The sequence below is a fragment of the Aegilops tauschii genome, chromosome 5 (assembly GCF_002575655.3).
Source record: "Aegilops tauschii subsp. strangulata cultivar AL8/78 chromosome 5, Aet v6.0, whole genome shotgun sequence".
In the NCBI taxonomy this organism is placed as follows: Eukaryota; Viridiplantae; Streptophyta; class Magnoliopsida; order Poales; family Poaceae; genus Aegilops; species Aegilops tauschii.
In genome coordinates, this window is record NC_053039.3 from 182,192,106 (window position 1) to 182,210,587 (window position 18,482).

Sequence of the window (18,482 nt, forward strand, 5' to 3'; positions counted from 1 at the left end):
GTTCTCTCTTGTGGTTCTCCGGTGCTTTCCGCTGCCCAAGTTGATCTTCTTGGGCGCTATGTACGCAGCCATCGGTGAATTCTAGATGATGGATTTCTCGGGTTCGACCGAGTCCCGCTCTCCCCTCATCATTTCCAGTTAGCCATCCAATGGTTGGTAGTGTGTTGGCAAGGAAAATCCGGTTGGTGTTGTTGCTCTTTGCGGCGACCGGGTTTTGTTGTGACGCGGCTAGATGATTGCTTTAGGCAAAACCCTTTTGCTTGTGTTTGTGATTTCCGCGGTGTGGTGTAAAGTTCCTGCTACCCTTGATGTTCGCGGTAAGTTGTAATTTATAGTACTTGATTTCTACCTTCTATGAAAAATATGGTATGCTTAGGCATTCTATAAAAATATGTACGCCTACCATACTCTCAAAAAAATGATAAACATAATCGTGATAAAGGTGTGCTAAACCTATTTTCAACTTCATTAAAAAAATGACGCCGAACGCACATTCTTCTTTGTTAGTACATTATATAATATACCCCCTCCATCCCAAAGTTTGTACAAAGTTGAGTCACTTATTTTAGGAAGGAGGAAGTACTGTATAAATTTTGAGTTATACTCTAGTCGTTTCAGTTTTATATATAGACCCCTCTGTTCGATCATAAAGGGTGGCCAAATCGTTGCGTTTGTCAACTTCTACAAGTGGGAGCCTAAATATTCAACTTAGTGCTCTGTTCTCCCCTCCAGTAAAGTCGCCCGAAGACAAATGTTGGTTACTCTCATATGCAAGGGATAACCGTAGCACTTTTCACTACAGATATTTATTGATTTTTGAACCTAAGGAGCGGGTTTAGTTTCAGTGTAGCGGTTTGACATGTGTTTTTGTTTGTGAAGTTGGTGTGCTTTTGTTGAATTTGATGCGCCGATTAACCGAGCAATAAATTAACCATCTTCTAATCGATAGAACTGGCAAAGATTTTGCCTCGGTTTAAGAATAGGTGTCCTATTATTATCACTTATTAACAACCTTCTACACACTCATAGTACATAATTTACTGAGAGTCAAGTCGATAGGTGTTTGTGTAGAAGAAAGTCAATTACAGTTGGTTATTGTTATTTATGCTAAAGCACTTACATAAACAGAGCTAGTAATATGAAAGCTGTAGTCACGGAAGCCGATATTGAGATGCTACATGGATGACATTACTCTTGATATTGCATATTAATTGAGCTAGTAGTCCTAATTTTATGTTCTCTCGTATCATAGGCAGGTGCTTGGTATGTAGTCGAGTATGTCTATTTGTAAGAACTTGGTCAACATTAATTGTCCTAAATTATGGGAATTAAGTCATATCCTTTTGCAAGACTATCAGAACACTATATTAACACTACATGACCACATCTGATCTTCTGCACTGATATCCCAGCTTTTTACCGAGTCAGCGAATTAGGATTCTAATAGTTGAATATACAACTTGTATATATATGACCCAAACACATAAGTATCATGATAACATAAACAGTTCAAGTCTAAATTCTGCTACACGGTTCTGGTTATGAGCATGACACGTGACAAAGTTGCAACAACAATAGCTAGAGAAACTAGTAGAACTAGGGACAACTAAGCTACCATCAACGCACTATTATATGATTGTGATCATCCAACACTCATCGACCCCATATACCTATGCTGGATTACTCACTCATGGAAGGGGGGAGATGTTGGTGATGGAGGACATGGTGTCAATCACGGTGAAGCAATTCCCATGGCGGCTCACCAGAAGCGAGTGGGAAGCCCCTCCCTTCCTTCTTCTTCTTCCTTCGCCTTCTCCGAAACAAGGAGGGGTGTATTCCCCTCTGATATTGGTGGCTACGGAGGTTTGGAGGTGAGACCCTCCCCTGAGACAAGATCTCACTTTTGGAGCGAGTATTTTCTGAAAATTAAAATGTGACCCGTCACCATTTTATCAATCCTAGAGATCCATAAATACAAAAAATATGAAAAACATTTGGAAGTTTGATAGCTTCGATGCCCAACTGCCCTCAATCCAGTGTACAAATGTGGCCCCATCTTTGCTCCTCTTTCTACGTCCTTTTGCATGATTTTCACGATCTAGATGTTACCCGCGCCCAATTTCCTTTTTTGAGCTCGGGAAGGTTCTTGAATTCATTTACACAAAGACATGCAAATCTACCTTCTGGATATAAGTGTTGGAACCGCTCTCTCACACGAATGGATGGAGGTAGAAGAAGGAGGAGCACAAAGTACACTAGAGTTTCACCCGGCTTCATAGCCCCGTTACTTTTCCCAAAGCACAAAACTCCCGTACAAACAGTGGCCGTGGACTTATAGTCTCACAGCTGCGTAGCACCCAAGTTTCCGTTGCACTCGCCAGAGCATGCGAGTCATGGGCTTCGGCTGCGCTCTTGCCGCGCACTAACGCGTATGACGCGGCCGGCCATTCAACTGACCGCTACGCGCTGCCGCTAATGTCGCTAACAACACAGGCCTATGCAGTGGAACCCAATGTGAGCCTGGCTCATGCACCACCAGACCACACGCAAACACACCACGAGCATACACATGACACTGCTACAAGTGAACACACTACACACGCACACAGACACCACGCTGCTGCGTCCCGCACGTCCCGCCCGTCCCGCGCGTCACCGACGCGCCTGACGAGCCCGACGAGCCTGACGGCACCAGTGTGTCCCGCCCGTCCCGCGCGCACCCGTCGTGCCCGACGAGTTCGACCACACACGCCGTGGCTTATTCCAACACACACCCCCTAAGCCACGGCCTAGAGGAGTCCGTCGTCGTCGACGTAGGCGCCGGCCAAGAGAGTGTGCTCCGCCGCCGGTCCTTTCCCCAGCTGCGGGCACTCACGCCGGAAGTGCCCGTGCTCCCCGCACTTGTAGCAGCGCCTGCGCATGTTGCCGCCGCTCCCCGACGCCAAGCTGCGCCAGTCGTCGTTGTCCCGAGCACCGTCGTGTCGACGCTCCCGTGCTGCCCACTGCGCCGCCATCATGAGCAGCTGCTCACCCCCGCGCTCGTCGCCGACTTGTCCACGGCGCCGAACCCGCTCGTCGAACGCACGCAGCCGCCCGAGCGCTTCATCGAACGCCATCGTCGTCACGTCGTGGAACTGCTCGATGCCGGCGACGACAGGGAAGAGGCGATCCGGCACCGTATCCAGCAACTTCTTGACAAGTGCTGCGTCGCCCAGCGTCTCCCTGAGGTTGGCATACCTCGCCGCCATCGCCGCAAGCCTCCCACCGTAAACGTTGAGCTCCTCGCCGTCCGCCATCTTCATCCGGTCGAATTCGCCGCGCAGCGTCCCCAGCCTCGCTGCGCGGACCCGATCGGCGCCGATGATCCTCACCTTCAGGGAGTCCCATACCTCCCTGGCGGTGAGCTTCGTCGACACCAGCAGCAGCACATCCTCTGGCAACGCCCCGAGAAGCAACGCGCGCGCCATCTTGTCCTTCCGCGCGTTCACCGCCGCGTCGCCCGGTGCCACCGCCTCCCATACGGTGTGGACGTCGAGGATCGTCTGCGCCTTGATGGCCCAAACCGTGTAGTTGTCCGCGGTCAGCATCGGCATCGCCATCGTTGCCGATCTGCTGCACCGCCGCCGTGTGGGACGAGCGCCATGGTCGCCGGTGATCGCCCGAACCGAAGCTCTGTATACCAATTGTTGGAACCGCTCTCTCACACGGATGGATGGAGGTAGAAGAAGGAGGAGCACACAGTACACTGGAGTTTCACCCGGCTTCACAGCCCCGTTACTTTTCCCAAAGCACAAAACTCCCGTACAAACAGTGGCCGTGGACTTATAGTCTCACAGCTGCGTAGCACCCAAGTTTCCGTTGCCCACCTCCTCCACTCGCCAGAGCGTGCGAGTCATGGGCTTCGGCTGCGCTCTTGCCGTGCACTAACGCGTACGACGTGGCCGGCCATTCAACTGACCGCTACGCGCTGCCGCTAATGTAGCTAACAACACAGGCCTATGCAGTGGAACCCAATGTGAGCCTGGCTCACGCACCACCAGACCACACACAAACACACCACGAGCATACACATGACACTGCTACAAGTGGACACACTACACACGCACGCACACACCACGCTGCTGCGTCCCGCACATCCGCCCGTCCCGCGCGTCACCGACGCGCCTGACGAGCCCGACGGCACCAGTGTGTCCCACCCGTCCCGCACGCACCCGACGCGCCCGACGAGTCCGACCACACACGCCGTGGCTTATTCCAACAATAAGTAGTATGCTGGTCTAATAAATATTAAGTAATAGACAAAAGTTGTAAGAATCTGGCATGAAAAACATCAAAAGGTATACATATTTTTAGGGCATACCACATGGTTGTGTAATGAGAGGAGGCCAACATGAAGGTGGGTGACCTCCTACGACGAGCGGGGCATGGGGTATGATCATGAGGGGTCGCTTGGTTATGGTGGTGCACATCGTTGTTGCGCGCGTGCGAGAGAGAGAGAGCTGAAAATCGGAGGTACTTTATCTTTCTAAAATTTCTGTGATATCGCTCATATATTTTTCACATATTGCAAAGGCCCTTTTTGCCTTGTCGAAAACATTCTTTTTGTTACATTGATTTTCCTTTTGCAACTTGTTGCAGCCTATCATTCTATTATTTCTTGTGTACATATATTAGTTTATTTGTTGAATTGTGTTTGTAGTGTTGCAACTTATTCACATGCTTTCAACAACTCGCAATAGAAATTATTGTAATGGTGTCGCATATGTACGAAACAATGTTTAGTCTTGGGATTTTATGTCATGGTGGTGTTGTAATGGTGTTGCATATGTACATATTGTACAATTATCGTGGTGGATGATCTTAAAAGTTGGCTACCATACCCAACATCTACCTTTTCCAATATATAAATATCTAAGACAAACTATTTAGCTGCTTAGTGTTGGATTAGGATGGAGATTTTAGAAACCAGGAGACATAACTGAGAAGTGTTCTAAGATACTAGCAAGGTGCATGTGGTACGCTACTATACTAAAACAACGAGATGGAAAATAGAGTTTACTCAAGTTATATGTCCAAGAATCTTAGGCCACAAACCTGTATACATGCAAAAATATAACTCAACAACTAAACAAACAATCCTTTTGACGTTAGACATGAGTGAAAAAATTGAGTGAGGGGAGATGATGCTAGGTAGGAAGCATGACAGTTATGGATGGGCTTGCCTCTAGTTGTGTGTGTAGGTTAGTATGGTCTGACTAGACATGGCTTGAAGGAGGAATATGGGTGGAGTGAATAGACGACCACCAACTCAAATATTTGTAAAAAAAAATAGTCTACACTTGAGACATCAAAGGACAAAACCCATTGTGAATGAGAAATATATATATTAGAAACAAGAGAAAATGTTCGAAGAAACATTTTATCTCTCGCTTACTTGGCATGGAGTTGGCTTCATTTTCTTAATTTTAAGTAAGTATTAATGGAAATACATGTATCTCCCTTACGTGGCATGGATTTGACTTGTTGATAGTCGATGAACCATTGATCCTATGATCATATAAAAACATGAATAAATAAAGGTGAATATGTGAGTGTCAATGAGTTTTTTCATCGTAAGAGTAGAGATTTATACAAGTTTGGTCCTCCCAAAGGATAATAACACCACTCCTATGTTGCTTTGTATTGAAATTTGTAAGAAACTAGAAGGGGTGTTTCAAGTAGTCTAGATCTACTAGTTAGAAGTTGACGGATACTACAGTTGTTACTTGTTAATAGGCTTCGAGTGAGCTATGTGTATCAACTTAGTGTGTTGGCCAATTAATTGGGCTTGGTTACCCATAGCAGAATGTCAATTCTTTTGCGGGTACAAATCTTTCTCTGAATAAAACTCCAATTCATTCACTGACTTAATTAAGGATACTTCTCTAGTTGGTGGGATGTCGTGTTCCCTATGGACATTTTTCGTATCCCTTAAGTACCTTCCAAATACGAACATGTAAATAGTGCCTCCGAAGGCCCCGCTGCATATATGAACCAATTATATAAGGCTTTAAAATTAATATTTTATGACTAAATTTGCATAAGCATATTTTAAACTTCATTTTCTTGTTTATTTATGATGGACATGATCCTCGAACGGTATGACAAATTTTGTTGTCTGAAGGAAATCTGATTGAAGAATTTGTTGAGCTGGAGGTATAGGACTTGTTTTAGCATTTATATTACCCTGAATTCTACAATGATAAAGATATAATATCATGTTTTAGTTGCCTAGTGTTGAGCTCTTTACCTAATGGAGAGCCTTGATTGCAAATTTGTAATGGACAGGGGAGTATGATGTATGATCATATAAAGTTGAGTTCTATGATTAAAGCTCTACAAAAAAGCCAAAGGTAACAAAATATAGGATAGGTCTTTTTGTATTTAAGTAGATAAAGTGGCATTGTAGATTTGTAGTGGTGTCACTAATATACATGTGTTCAAAAACAAATAAAGTATAAATAGTATGTCCATGAATTTTATCTTTTCTATAAACACTTCTCTGAGATACCGTATAATTATCATGTCTTAGTAGTGAGCTAATAGGGAGTTAAAGATCAATTAAATCATTGGTTAGTTATAAACTAGGGTCACTTCAAAAAATTGAACACTTTTAACGTAGCTGGGTTATTTACTAGGGAATCAATAATTTTGTTTTGTATGTGGCTTCCAATTCTCTTAAGTTTGGAAGGGAAATGCTAAACCTATGCACCTCATAAATTTGCTAAAAGGATCTCCTTATTATTTTCCATGCATGTATCAAGAATCTTAAGGGGGAGCAACTTGACTCCCTAACAGTGAGGGAACTCCAACAACTTGAGCAGCAGATAATGAATGCCCTCAGGAACATCAGACCCAGAAAGGTAAACACGATTAGCTTATAGAACTCTTGATGCTCATTTGAGTGTAGCTAATGGTTTTTCCATCAATTCTTTGAGAACCAACTCTTAACGTAGAAATTGTGTTATCTTGATGCTCATTTTAGTGTCACTAACAGTATTACGAACAATTCTTTTAGAACCATCTCCTAACCAACTTGATTGTGGAGCTCAAAAATAAGGCAAATCTTACTAAACTCATCTTATGTCAATAATGCTTGTAGTTTTCCAGAACTTTGATTTGGTTGCCGCAGGCAAGGTTGCTGATGGAGCAAAATAGGATTCTACGAAAGGTTAACTTAATCTCATGCAAAGAATTGTTGTTGTGGTTTTGAAATTTAAAAATTCAGGAGTTTTCATATAGTTGGTATGAAACTTAACACAACTGAATCAATTTTTTTTGATTATTATGTGAAAAGGAGAAGGCTAAAGTATTGCACCCATTTGTGCACAAGAACTGCCCAAATCCTTTTGGAAATTCTATTGTTGCATCCGCCCTACCCAACCTGAACACTTAGTGAGCATCGATTCTCACCTTGTCCAATACTAATTTACTTGTTACTTTGGTCTCCAGTTCTTTTGTAATAACTGGAAATGATACTCCAAAATTAACCTAAACATCGATCAAACCGCAGTGAGGGCGGTGACTCTGCAGGGCATGATCGGTGATTGTGCCGCTGAAATAAATGAGCAGCACAGTGGTGGCCACACCTGTTGTGGTTAATGTTCCTCTTGGACTGCTAGGAGACGACTGAATGCTTTGGCCTGAGCATTAATTTTTGTTGAATAATTTGTTGAAGGCTAGCTAGATTCTACATTTCGATCATTTATAACTTTGTAGTTTGACGTGTGCCAGATATATGCTACTTGATTTAGATTTATTTTGGATATTTATTAGAAAGAAACCTTGTCCTATTAAATGTTGTTGCAATCCTCTCATATTGTTGCCATTGTTTGAAAAAAAACCTTGATCTGTGTTTCTACTAGATAATAATACCTTGTACTACCATAAGGACGTCTTCCCTTTTACTTACTTGGGGATACCTCTGGGCTTATCAAAGCCAAAGATGGAACATTTCCTTCCTTCTATATAGAGGGGACTAATCTCTACTACACAACTTTACTCTTGTAAATTTTTTGGGCCTCCATGCGCAAAGTTTTGTTGAACATCAGCAAATATTCTTCAACTGGATGACCTACGGTTTATGAACACACAAGAGGTGTAGGATGAAGATGGTCTCTCTCGAACAACACTAAAAACATACAAGTGGTCTCTTGTGTCCCCAACACACCTAATACAATTGTCAGTTGTATAGGTGCACTAGTTCGGCAAAGAGATGGTGATGTATGTGTAATATGGATTGTAGAAATAGCTTTTTATAATCTGAATAAATAAAAATAGAAAGGTACCACATAACAAAATTGAACAAAATGGTGCCTCAATGCTTGGAAACAAGGCCTAGTGTTCATACTTTCACTAGTGCCAACTGTCAACATCCTTAACATAGTTAAACATCATGATAATCCCTTAACAGGTGCAGCAAAGAATCACTCAAAAGTTTCTCTATTTACCGGAGAAAGGAGGATGAAATCATGTAGGTGCGCTTGACATTGAATGACCTCAAAGTCATATTTCCAATCATAATTTGTTGAACCACCCCATTGTGCCACGGATAGTGCCAGAAATTGTACTACGACAACACCATATGATACTTATCGTTCAACCTTTATGCATAGTCACCCCAATGTCACCACGAGTATCTGCAAGTTAATTACTAAACATGCATCACATAATCTCAAATCCAAAATAGTCAATCCAACATAAAGAAACTTCAAAGAGCAAGACTCAATTCACCAAAAAAATAAAAGAGGAGGAAGCATCATACGATCTAACTATATTAATAAAGCTCATGATACAATCAATATTGGAGTCTTTCAAGGACATGGGAAAGAGATATTGAACACATAGCTACTTGTACATACCCTCATCCCCGAGGACGTAGTACTCACAGATCACCATGAGAAGAGAGGGAGAAGTTGTTGGTGACGATGATGCAGAAATGTCCGTGGTGGAGTCCCGACACCTTCAAAGGAGAGGGGAAGGCCCCCTCCTCCTTCTTCTTCTTCACTGGCCCTCCGAGGAGAGAGGGGGCTCTCCTTTAGATTGGATCTTGGTGGGGCAGTTTTCTGGGTGTTGGCATTCTAAGTTCCGTCGCGATTGGAAATAATTCATATATCTCTCTTATCATCAAAATTTCGAAAAAAATGAGTTTGGTTCTCCAACTTCGCCTCCAAGGTACGGAAATAAAATAGTGAGTTTATCTTTCACGCAAGGTGGGTTAAAATTTTCATACTTTCTCTCCTGATTTTTTCATAGAAAACGAAAACTGGCGTTAGGCACTAGATTAACATGTTAGCCTTTGAGACGTATTAGCATCCCACGCTTAATCCCTAGTCGTCCTCGAGTAGGTAGATGATAATAAGAATAGTTTTTGGAGTGTGAATGCTAGAATAGAACAAAACTTTGATCACATGGAGAATGATGGTTCAAATAACAAATAGCATCATTGTATTAAGTTCACAATAATATAAAGTGATATTGAAGTATCTGATACGTCTCCATCGTATCTATAGTTTTTGATCATTTCATGTTATTATATTATCAATCTTGGATGCTTTATTTGCAGTTTTATGCTATTTTATATCATTTTATGGGACTAACCTATTAACTCAGTGCCCAGTGCCAGTTGTAGTTTTTCCTTGTTTTTGGCTTTTTAGAAAATCAGTATCAAACATGTCCAACCAAACCCTAGAAGGTTTGGGAGGAGACCAAATGGCCTACGAGAAAGCCACGAGGTCATAGGGCGCGCCTACTACTTGTGAGTTGCGTTGAGATTTTCCCCGAAGAGAAAGGGTGAAGCAATAATATAGTAGTGGTTGACAATCAAGGTTTATCAAACTAGAAGGAGCACCAAACAAATCCTAGTGACCAACACATGCCCACACAAAAGCAAATACTTGCACCCAACGCGGGCAAGAGGGTTGTCAATCCCCTTGAACTCATTACTTGCACGGATCCAACCTTGTATAGGTAGATGGATAAATTGCAAAACAAAATAAAAGTAATAATTGCAGCAAGGTATTTTTGTTTTTTATAATATGATTAAACTAGACCCCAGGGCCATAGTTTTCTCTAGAGGCTTCTCTCTCGAAACAATAGCATAGGGTGGGTAGATAAATTACTGTTGGGCAATTGATAAAAAAGCGCATAGTTATAATGTATTCATGGCAATGATCATGTATATACGCATGATACATCTCCAACGTAAATATAATTTATGAAGTATTCATGCCATTATATTATCATTCTTGGATGTTTTACAATCATTTTAGAGCAACTTTATATCATTTTTTGGGACTAACCTATTTACCCAGTGCCCAGTGCCAGTTGCTGCTTTTTGCTTCTTTTTTACATAGCAGGAAATCAATACCAAACGGAGTCCAAATGCAACGGAACTTCACGGAGATTTTTTATGGACCAGAACACCCAGGATGGCCAGAGCAGCACCTAGGGGTGTCCTGAGGGGGCACAACCCACCAGAGCACGCCTAGGGGCCCAGGCGCGCCCAGGTGGGTTGTGCCCACCTCGGTGGCCTCCCGCACCCCTCTTTACCCTATAAATTCACAAATATTCCAAAACCCTTTGGGTTAACCTAGATCAGAAGTTCCGCCGCCACAATGCTCTGTAGCCACCGAACACCAATCTAGACCCTTTCCGGCACCTTGCCGGAGGGGGGAATCATCTCCGGTCGCCATCTTCATCATCCCGGCGGCCACCACGATGAGGAGGGAGTAGTCCACCCTCGGGGCTGAGTGTTTGTAACAGTAGCTATGTGTTTAATCTCTCTCTCTCTCTTGTGATCTATATGATGGGCTTTGTTAACATAGATGGATCATATGATGTTTCTCCCCTCTATACTCTTGTTGTGATGAATTGAATCTTTACCCTTTGAAGTTTTATCTTATCGGATTGAATGTTCAGATATGAAAACACATGATGTATGTCTTGCGGTATGAATACTTCAGGTGACAATGGGGTATCATATTGATTCACTTGATGTATGTTATGGCACTCAACTTGTGGATTCCCGAGGTGACATTGGGGTAATCTATTGTCGGGGAAACGACACCTACGGGATCACGAGGGATCCCTTTTGCTACGGTTGGCGGGCACGGGGCTATGGAAAGAGCGGGATTGAGAGATCAACGCAGGGGGATTATCCAGGTTCGGGCCGCAAGTGATGCGTAATACCCTACTCCTGCTGGTTTGTGTTTATCTAGTGCTCTTGGACTAGCTACAAGGCGTGCAGGGTCCTAAAAGTAAGAATCCTTCCTCAGTACGCCGCGGGCCTCCTTTTATAGACAAAGGGGCTGCCACAATGGCACACAGGAGGTGGAAAGCTATACAGTGGTTGAGTCTATCCTCTGGCACCATAGGACAAACGCATTTAATGCGCTGCCAACATGCCCTTCTTGCATTATCGGGGACGGCAAGGAAGCTCGTCCCAGCTGTCGTCGCCTCGTCTGGCTTCGACACATGTCCAAACTGACGAGGCGTGTAGTGCCACGCTGGCTGGCTGGCTGCTGAGTTGGTGCAGTGGCAGAGCCTTCACGAAGATCTTCATACCACCACGCAGGTGCTTGCTGAGTTGGCCTAGAGGCCGTACGTCGCCATGCAGGTGCTCGCCTAGTTGGTGGGCTGGCTGCTGCATGGGAACGGCGGCGGAGTCTTGGCAGATGTGGGCCTGGCTGCGGCCCTACGGATGTCTTCGGCAAGAGTCTTGCCGGGGCCCCGGCAAGGGTCTTGCCATGGCATCGTGGTCGTCCCCGGCAAGGGGCTTGCCGTGGATCTTCGTCTTCTGGTTATTTATCTAGTCTTGTATGCTTCTGGTCTTCACAAAGATCTGCATGCCACCATGGAGGCGCTTCCCGAGCCTTGGTTCCCATGTGGTTTGAGGGCATCGGAACTCTCAGGCTCAAGGGTGGCAGCCCTGCTGACGTGTGACACCCAAGTTTTTATTTGGATTTTTCAAAAGATTTTATTTGACTTGAGGGGAGTGATTTAAATTTTTCTTCAAGAGAACTCTCCCTCTCATATATTTTTCTTTATGGCAAAAGTTTTGTTTGGATTCACCCAAGATCTGCCTTTGGTCTTGGAAGTTCTTGCTTTTCATTTGGACTCAAGACAAAATGTTTTTCATTTGGGAAAATAACTTTTGAAAATCTTTTTGAATTTGCACTATGGCTTTTGGAAAGTCCTTTGCCACTTTCAACAATTCCTTCTTGCCATGGCATTAGTGCAAATCCTCTCTCCTAACCACTTCCTCACCTTTGGATCATGATTTGCATCAAATCCAGCAAGTTGAACCTCCCCATGTGATTATTTCCATTCAAATTCTATTCAAATAAATTTCTGCCTTCTTTTCTAGCACTTGGAGATTTACAAAGGGACTCCACTTTCTGTCTTGATTTTTGCCACCAAACCTTCTTCCCCTCCTAGTCCTTTGAACCCTCAACCTAGAACCATGAAGATCCACTGGTCTTCAGTTCAAAATTTTCAAACTACACCTGCTGCAAGTTTGGACCAGATTTGAAAATTTTGGGACTTTTCTGTTTTCTCAGTTAAAACCCTGGAACTTTTCTGTTTCATTACAGATAAGTCCCTGGACAGAAACCTTTATAACTTTTTAATAAAAAGGGATTTTTGAGTGATTCTTTTTCTGACAATCTTCAAATTTTGTCTAGTTTTTTTGGGATTTATTTGAAAATTATTTGGAAAATTTTCTGTGCAAGTGTTGGTTTTCACGTTAGTATCCGTTTCGTGATTGCCGTAGGTTCCGGGAGAGGTGACGGAGCCGCGAACTTCGCCGAGCTAGACTCCGACTTCTCCGAACTAGGCAAGCGTGTTTTGAACATTTGATATGACAGGTGTTTTACATGTTCACGTGAGAGTTTGTGCGTGGCATATGAGTGTCGGTAAATACCTCGTTGCTTGTAAGGCAACGACCCGGTTGTTCCAAAGTCGCGATGATCGCTGATGAGAGATGGCCTAATCATGTGGTGACTTTTCTATTAGAGTTGCAACTAGAGGAGGTAAAATGACTCAGGAACCGCTTTATCCTGAGGGACACCCAAATAGAATAGAACAAGATTCACAAAGAAATAACACTAGTGCACCTAGTCCTTCTAAAAAGAAAAAGAAGAAGAAAAATGATAGGACTTTGCATACTTCTAGTCAACCTGAAATAGAGAAACCTCCTGATAATGATAATGAGACTTCTATCTCTGATGCTGAAACTCAATCTGGTAATGAACACTCACCTACTGATAATGAAAAAGATAATGATGAGGTTCATGAATACTCTCAACCAACAAATGATAAAAAACCAGATAATGATGTTGAGATAGAACCACCTGTTGATCTTGATAACCCACAACCTAAGAATAAAAGGTATGATAAAAGAGACTTTGTTGCTAGGAAACGCGGTAAAGAAAGAGAACCGTGGGTTAAAAAACATATGCCTTTTCCACCCAAGTCAACTAAAAGGAAAGATGATGAAGAATTTGAACGCTTTGTTGAGATGCCGAGGCCAGTATTTTTGCGTACTCGCTTGACTGATATCTTGAAAATGCCTCCTTATGAAATGTATATGAAAGACATCATCACAAATAAGAGAAAAATACCGGAAGCTGAAATCTCCACTATGCTTGCTAATTATACTTTCAAAGATGGAGTACCAAAAAAACATGGAGATCCGGGAATACTAACTATACCTTGCTCTATCAAAAAGAATTATGTGAAAACTTCTTTGTGTGATTTAGGAGTTGGTGTTAGTGTTATGCCTTTCTCTTTATACAAAAGACTTGACTTGAATAAACTCACACCTACTGAAATATCTTTGCAAATGGCTGACAAATCAACTGCCATACCTATCGGTATTTGTGAGGATGTGCCCATTGTTGTTGCTAATGTTACTATTTTGACTGACTTTGTCATACTTGAGATGCCCGAGGATGACAACATGTCGATTATCCTTGGTAGACCCTTCTTGAAAACTGCAGGGGCTGTTATTGATTGTAATAAAAGCAAGGTCACTTTTCATATCAATGGTAATGAGCATACGGTGCACTTTCTGAAGAAACAATTCCAAGTGAATGGTATTAATGTTATTGAAAAATCTCCGACAATCACTATTGGAAGTTTTCAAATACCTCTACCTACTATCAAAAAGAAATATGAAAGCTTATTGTTGGGGAAATGCATATCCCCATTGAGGTAACTTAGTGATTTACGAAAGTTCTTCGGTTTCATGCTAATCGAAAGTGGTTGTTAATAATACCTGATCAACCTTATTAATGAATCATTTTTGAACGGTATGAAGTTGATGAATTTAGTAAGCACTACTTTCTGTCCCTACCTTTTGTTTTCTGTTTTTATTAGTTAAATAAAATAAAATGCCATGTTTTGTCTGTTTTCTGAATTTCCCGTGCAATAAAAAAATGGCCCAAAAATAAAAGTTCTCATAATGCCCTGAAAATTTTATATGATTTTTTCCTGAATATTTAAGAATTTTTGGTGCAAAAATTACCAGAGGGAGGTGCACCAGGTGGGCACAACCCACCTGGGCGTGCCAGAGCCCCTTGGCGCGCCCTGGTGGGTTGTGATCCCCACGTGGGCCCCCTCACTTATCTCTTCATCTCACATTGTCACCTACCTCCAGAAAAAATCCCCATAGATCTCTCTCCCGTGTTCTTGAGCTCAAACCCGCGGATTTCGATCTCTTTGCTCGAAGCTCCGCTTCCGAAACAGTTTTGGGGGATTGTTGCTTGGTATGTGACTCCATCATTTGTCCAATTAGTTTTTGTTTTTGTGGTTTATACTTTGAATAAGTAGCTACTCTTGGTGCTGCTGTAGATGTGCTTGCATGTTCAATTCTTAGTGTTCTAAGTAGTTTGAATGCTTGCTATGGCCTCTATGTATCCCTATGAGTAGTTGCTATTAGTTTTGTGAAGTTTTGTTGGAAAAAATTTGTGAACTAAAGATTCAGATTTTTGTTCATAGGAAAAATTGTACGCTGACATGAATATCTTCAGGAAATTTGGCTCTAAGAAGAACTCCAAGGGTGTTATTGGGGAGTCTTCTGACTACGATCTCCACCTTCGGAGGTTCGCAAAGGTACGGCCGTGCGAATGGCCGCACATCCCGTTCATACAAGAAGCTGGAATTCATGAGGAGTTCATGAAATTCATTGTCAACACCAGTCTCACCGACTTCATCGCAGATGAGTGTGACCAGCACCAAATCCTCACAAATATCTTTGTTCAAAGCTTTACATTCTTGCCTACAAATAATCCTCCTAAAGTGAGCTTTGATTTATATGCTGAAAACCACCAGATACCACTTACTGAATTTTGTGACATATGCATGATCCCGTCTGATGGGAGCTTGGCTGAGCCTAGGCCGGCTGAGTTTGAGGATTTCTGTCACACTTTGACAGTGGGTGATTAGAGGAGAGTGTCAGCCATCACTGCCGGTGGTTTACATTTTCCTGTTGTTCGTTACTTTGCACTCTTCATTACCAAATGCTTGCTTGGTAGGGAGAAGGTGGGTGCACTTAATTCACTAGACCTTGCTATTTTACGTCGTGCAATAGAGGGTGACAACACGTATAGCTTGGGAGCTATTGTGGCTCGTCACCTCCATCTTAATAAATCTCAGGGTAAAATACATGGTGGGATTTTTGCTACTTGGTTGGCGGCCCACTTCGAGGTGGCGATACACCCCCATGATGTCTCTCGTACCACAGTTTACCTAGACCGTGCATCCATGGATCACCATCACTTTCTTGCACATGATCGTTATGATCTTGCCATTCCTTATAACTTGGTTTATAACGTTGACACTCGTGATGTTATCCCCTTGCATGCACCTGCTCTGTTTGATTATGTTGCCAGGGGCGGATACCGGATTATGCCTGCAGACATCCTCGCCAACTGGAACGCTCAGGCTGATGCCGAGGCTGCACAGGCACCTCCGCAGTGGGATGAGTGGATGCCTGCACCTCAGGATCCCTACTACCCTCCAGGATACTGATCTATTACCAACTTAGGCCAAAAGCCTAAGCTTGGGGGAGTACGTGTTTCTCACCGACATTATGTTCATGTTCGCATATCATTCTATCTGTCGGTGCTCACACTTTTTCGTTGTATCATCCATGCTTAGATTTCTTTTCTTCCTTTCTTCTTGTGTGTTTGATAAAATTTAGAAAAAACAAAAAAAATAGTTGTAGTAATTTACTTTCTATGCATGCTTAGTAGTTGTATTAAAAAGAAAACCCAAAAAGAAAACTCAAAAACACTTTTTATTTGCTTGTTGAAGAAAACTAAAAACTCCAAAAATATCTCAGTGTGTTTCTATGAATTTCTTTTCTTTTTATTCGTGTTGTACCGAGGAGAAGACCACGATGAAAATGTTGAGTGGCTCTCACATGAATAACTGTTGAACTAATAAAGAGCACATTTTACCTTGTCTTCTCCTGTTGAATAAAATGTTTTGCAGATTCCAGCTTAGTCCACGGCACTCTTGCACTACTATTATTATTTTCATATCATTCGGTCATGCAAGTGAAAGGCAATAATGACGACATTCGATGAGATGGTCGTGGCAAAGAGAAACTGGTATGAACTCGACTTGTTCTGTCTGTGTAAATATGTTTAACCTAGTATCCAGGCTTCAGCCCATTATGATTAAACATGTTTGCAATGACAATTAGAGATTATAGTTTCTCATGCCATGCATAAGTAGCTGGGAGTTGATAATGATTTATCTTGGATATCAACATAGCATTAAAATGATTGTGATGCAGTATGATGATATGGTATCCTCCTCCGAATGTTCGAGTGGCTTGACTTGGTACATGTTCATGCATATAGTTGAATCAAAACCAATATAGCCTCTATAATTTTTATGCTCATGGTTTTCATATCCTACTCATGCTAGTGTCCAATGTTACTTATGCATAATGCCTGGTCATGATCGTTGTTGCTCTCTAGCTGGCCGCTTCCCAATCTTAATTGCTAGCCTTCACCTGTACTAAGTGGGAATTATGCTTGTACATCAAAACCTTGAACCCAAAGTTATTCCAGATGAGTCCACCATACCTACCTATATGCGGTATTACCCTGCCGTCCTAAGTAAATTTGCATGTGCCATCTCTAGAAACTTCTAAAAAGTTATCCTTTTTGTGTGCCTGGATCGTTCATGGAACGACATGAGGTGGTCGATATCTTCCGTGCTAAGCATGTTATCCTCAGGTTGAGTGTTTTTTTCACTCGCCATCGCATGAGGAAATGGGCGGTAATAGGGATGCCTAGTCCCAAACTGCAAACATGAAAAAGAGTTTGTCTCTTGAATAATCAAACAAAAACTCCCAATGGAATGAAAACCTTTACTTTCCGCTTGGGAACCGCCACTAGCATGCTTAGCATGGAAGATGTTGATAACTGATGGTCGTGAAGTGAATGAGAAGGGGGCATGTCTCAAAAATATCATTTATCTCTGTTTTAAAAATTGAGCTCTGGCACCTTTGCAAATCACCGCTTCCCTCTACGAAGGGACTTTCTATTTACTTTTATGTTGTGTCACCACCTTCTAAAAACAAGCGCCAGAAACTGGGTAGAGCGCATAGCTGTCATGATTTATGCATTCTGTATAGCTAATGTTGGGTGCATCATGACTGAATCTTTTCTACCATGAATTACAATGTTTAGTCGCTGCTTGAACTTTGGAGGTGCTCTGCATTTATGTTTTGCCGTCTCAGAAAGGGCTAGTGAGATACCACTATTCTCATATTATATCATGGTTGTTTTGACAACATGTTGATGTTTGAGATATCTTATTATTGCTCGCTAGCTGATTATCTCATTGATATGAATCATTATAATCTTTAAGAATTATTGTTGACATGGTTAGTTATAATGTTGGCTGAAAACCTGGGTGCTATTTAAGCTTATTTAGGCAAACAGCAAAAGAGTTCGCAAAAGTTTTTCTTTCTCACTTTCAGTTTATCAACTGAATTGCTTGAGCACAAGCAAAGGTTTAAGCTTGGGGGAGTTGATACGTCCCCAACGTATCTACTTTTTCTCACGCTTTTCCTCTTGTTTTGAACTCTAATTTGCATGATTTGGATGAAACTAACCCGGACTAACGCTGTTTTTAGCAGATCTACCATGGTGTTGTTTTTGTGCAGAAATATAAGTTCTCGGAATGGAACGAAACTTTGTGAGGATTTTTTATATAAATAATAAGAATTTTTGGAGCCAAGACCCGCCAGAGAGGGCCCTTGGTTGGGCACAACCCACCAGGGCGCGCCCCCCTCTCCTGGCGCGCCCAGGTGGGTTGTACGCACCTGGTGGCCCCACTGATGACCCCCCCTGATACTATAAAATCACATTATTCCAGAAAAAATTAGGAGAAAGAATTATCACAATCCACGAGACGGAGCC

At 42.5% G+C, this 18,482-nt stretch overlaps 1 protein-coding gene across 1 annotated transcript; it reads right to left on the minus strand.

Annotated features, from left to right (window-relative positions):
* Nucleotides 1-2,789: 2,789 nt before the first annotated feature.
* LOC141022660 (uncharacterized) lies at nucleotides 2,790-3,599 on the minus strand. Its single transcript, XM_073498921.1, has one exon. It carries the CDS (start codon nucleotides 3,597-3,599, stop codon nucleotides 2,790-2,792), a length of 810 nt encoding a protein of 269 aa, XP_073355022.1.
* Nucleotides 3,600-18,482: the final 14,883 nt, after the last annotated feature.

What these genes read in the sequence shown, in the direction of transcription:
- LOC141022660 (XM_073498921.1), bottom strand. Translation starts at nt 3,599, where the DNA reads ATGGCGATGCCGATGCTGACCGCGGACAACTACACGGTTTGGGCCATC.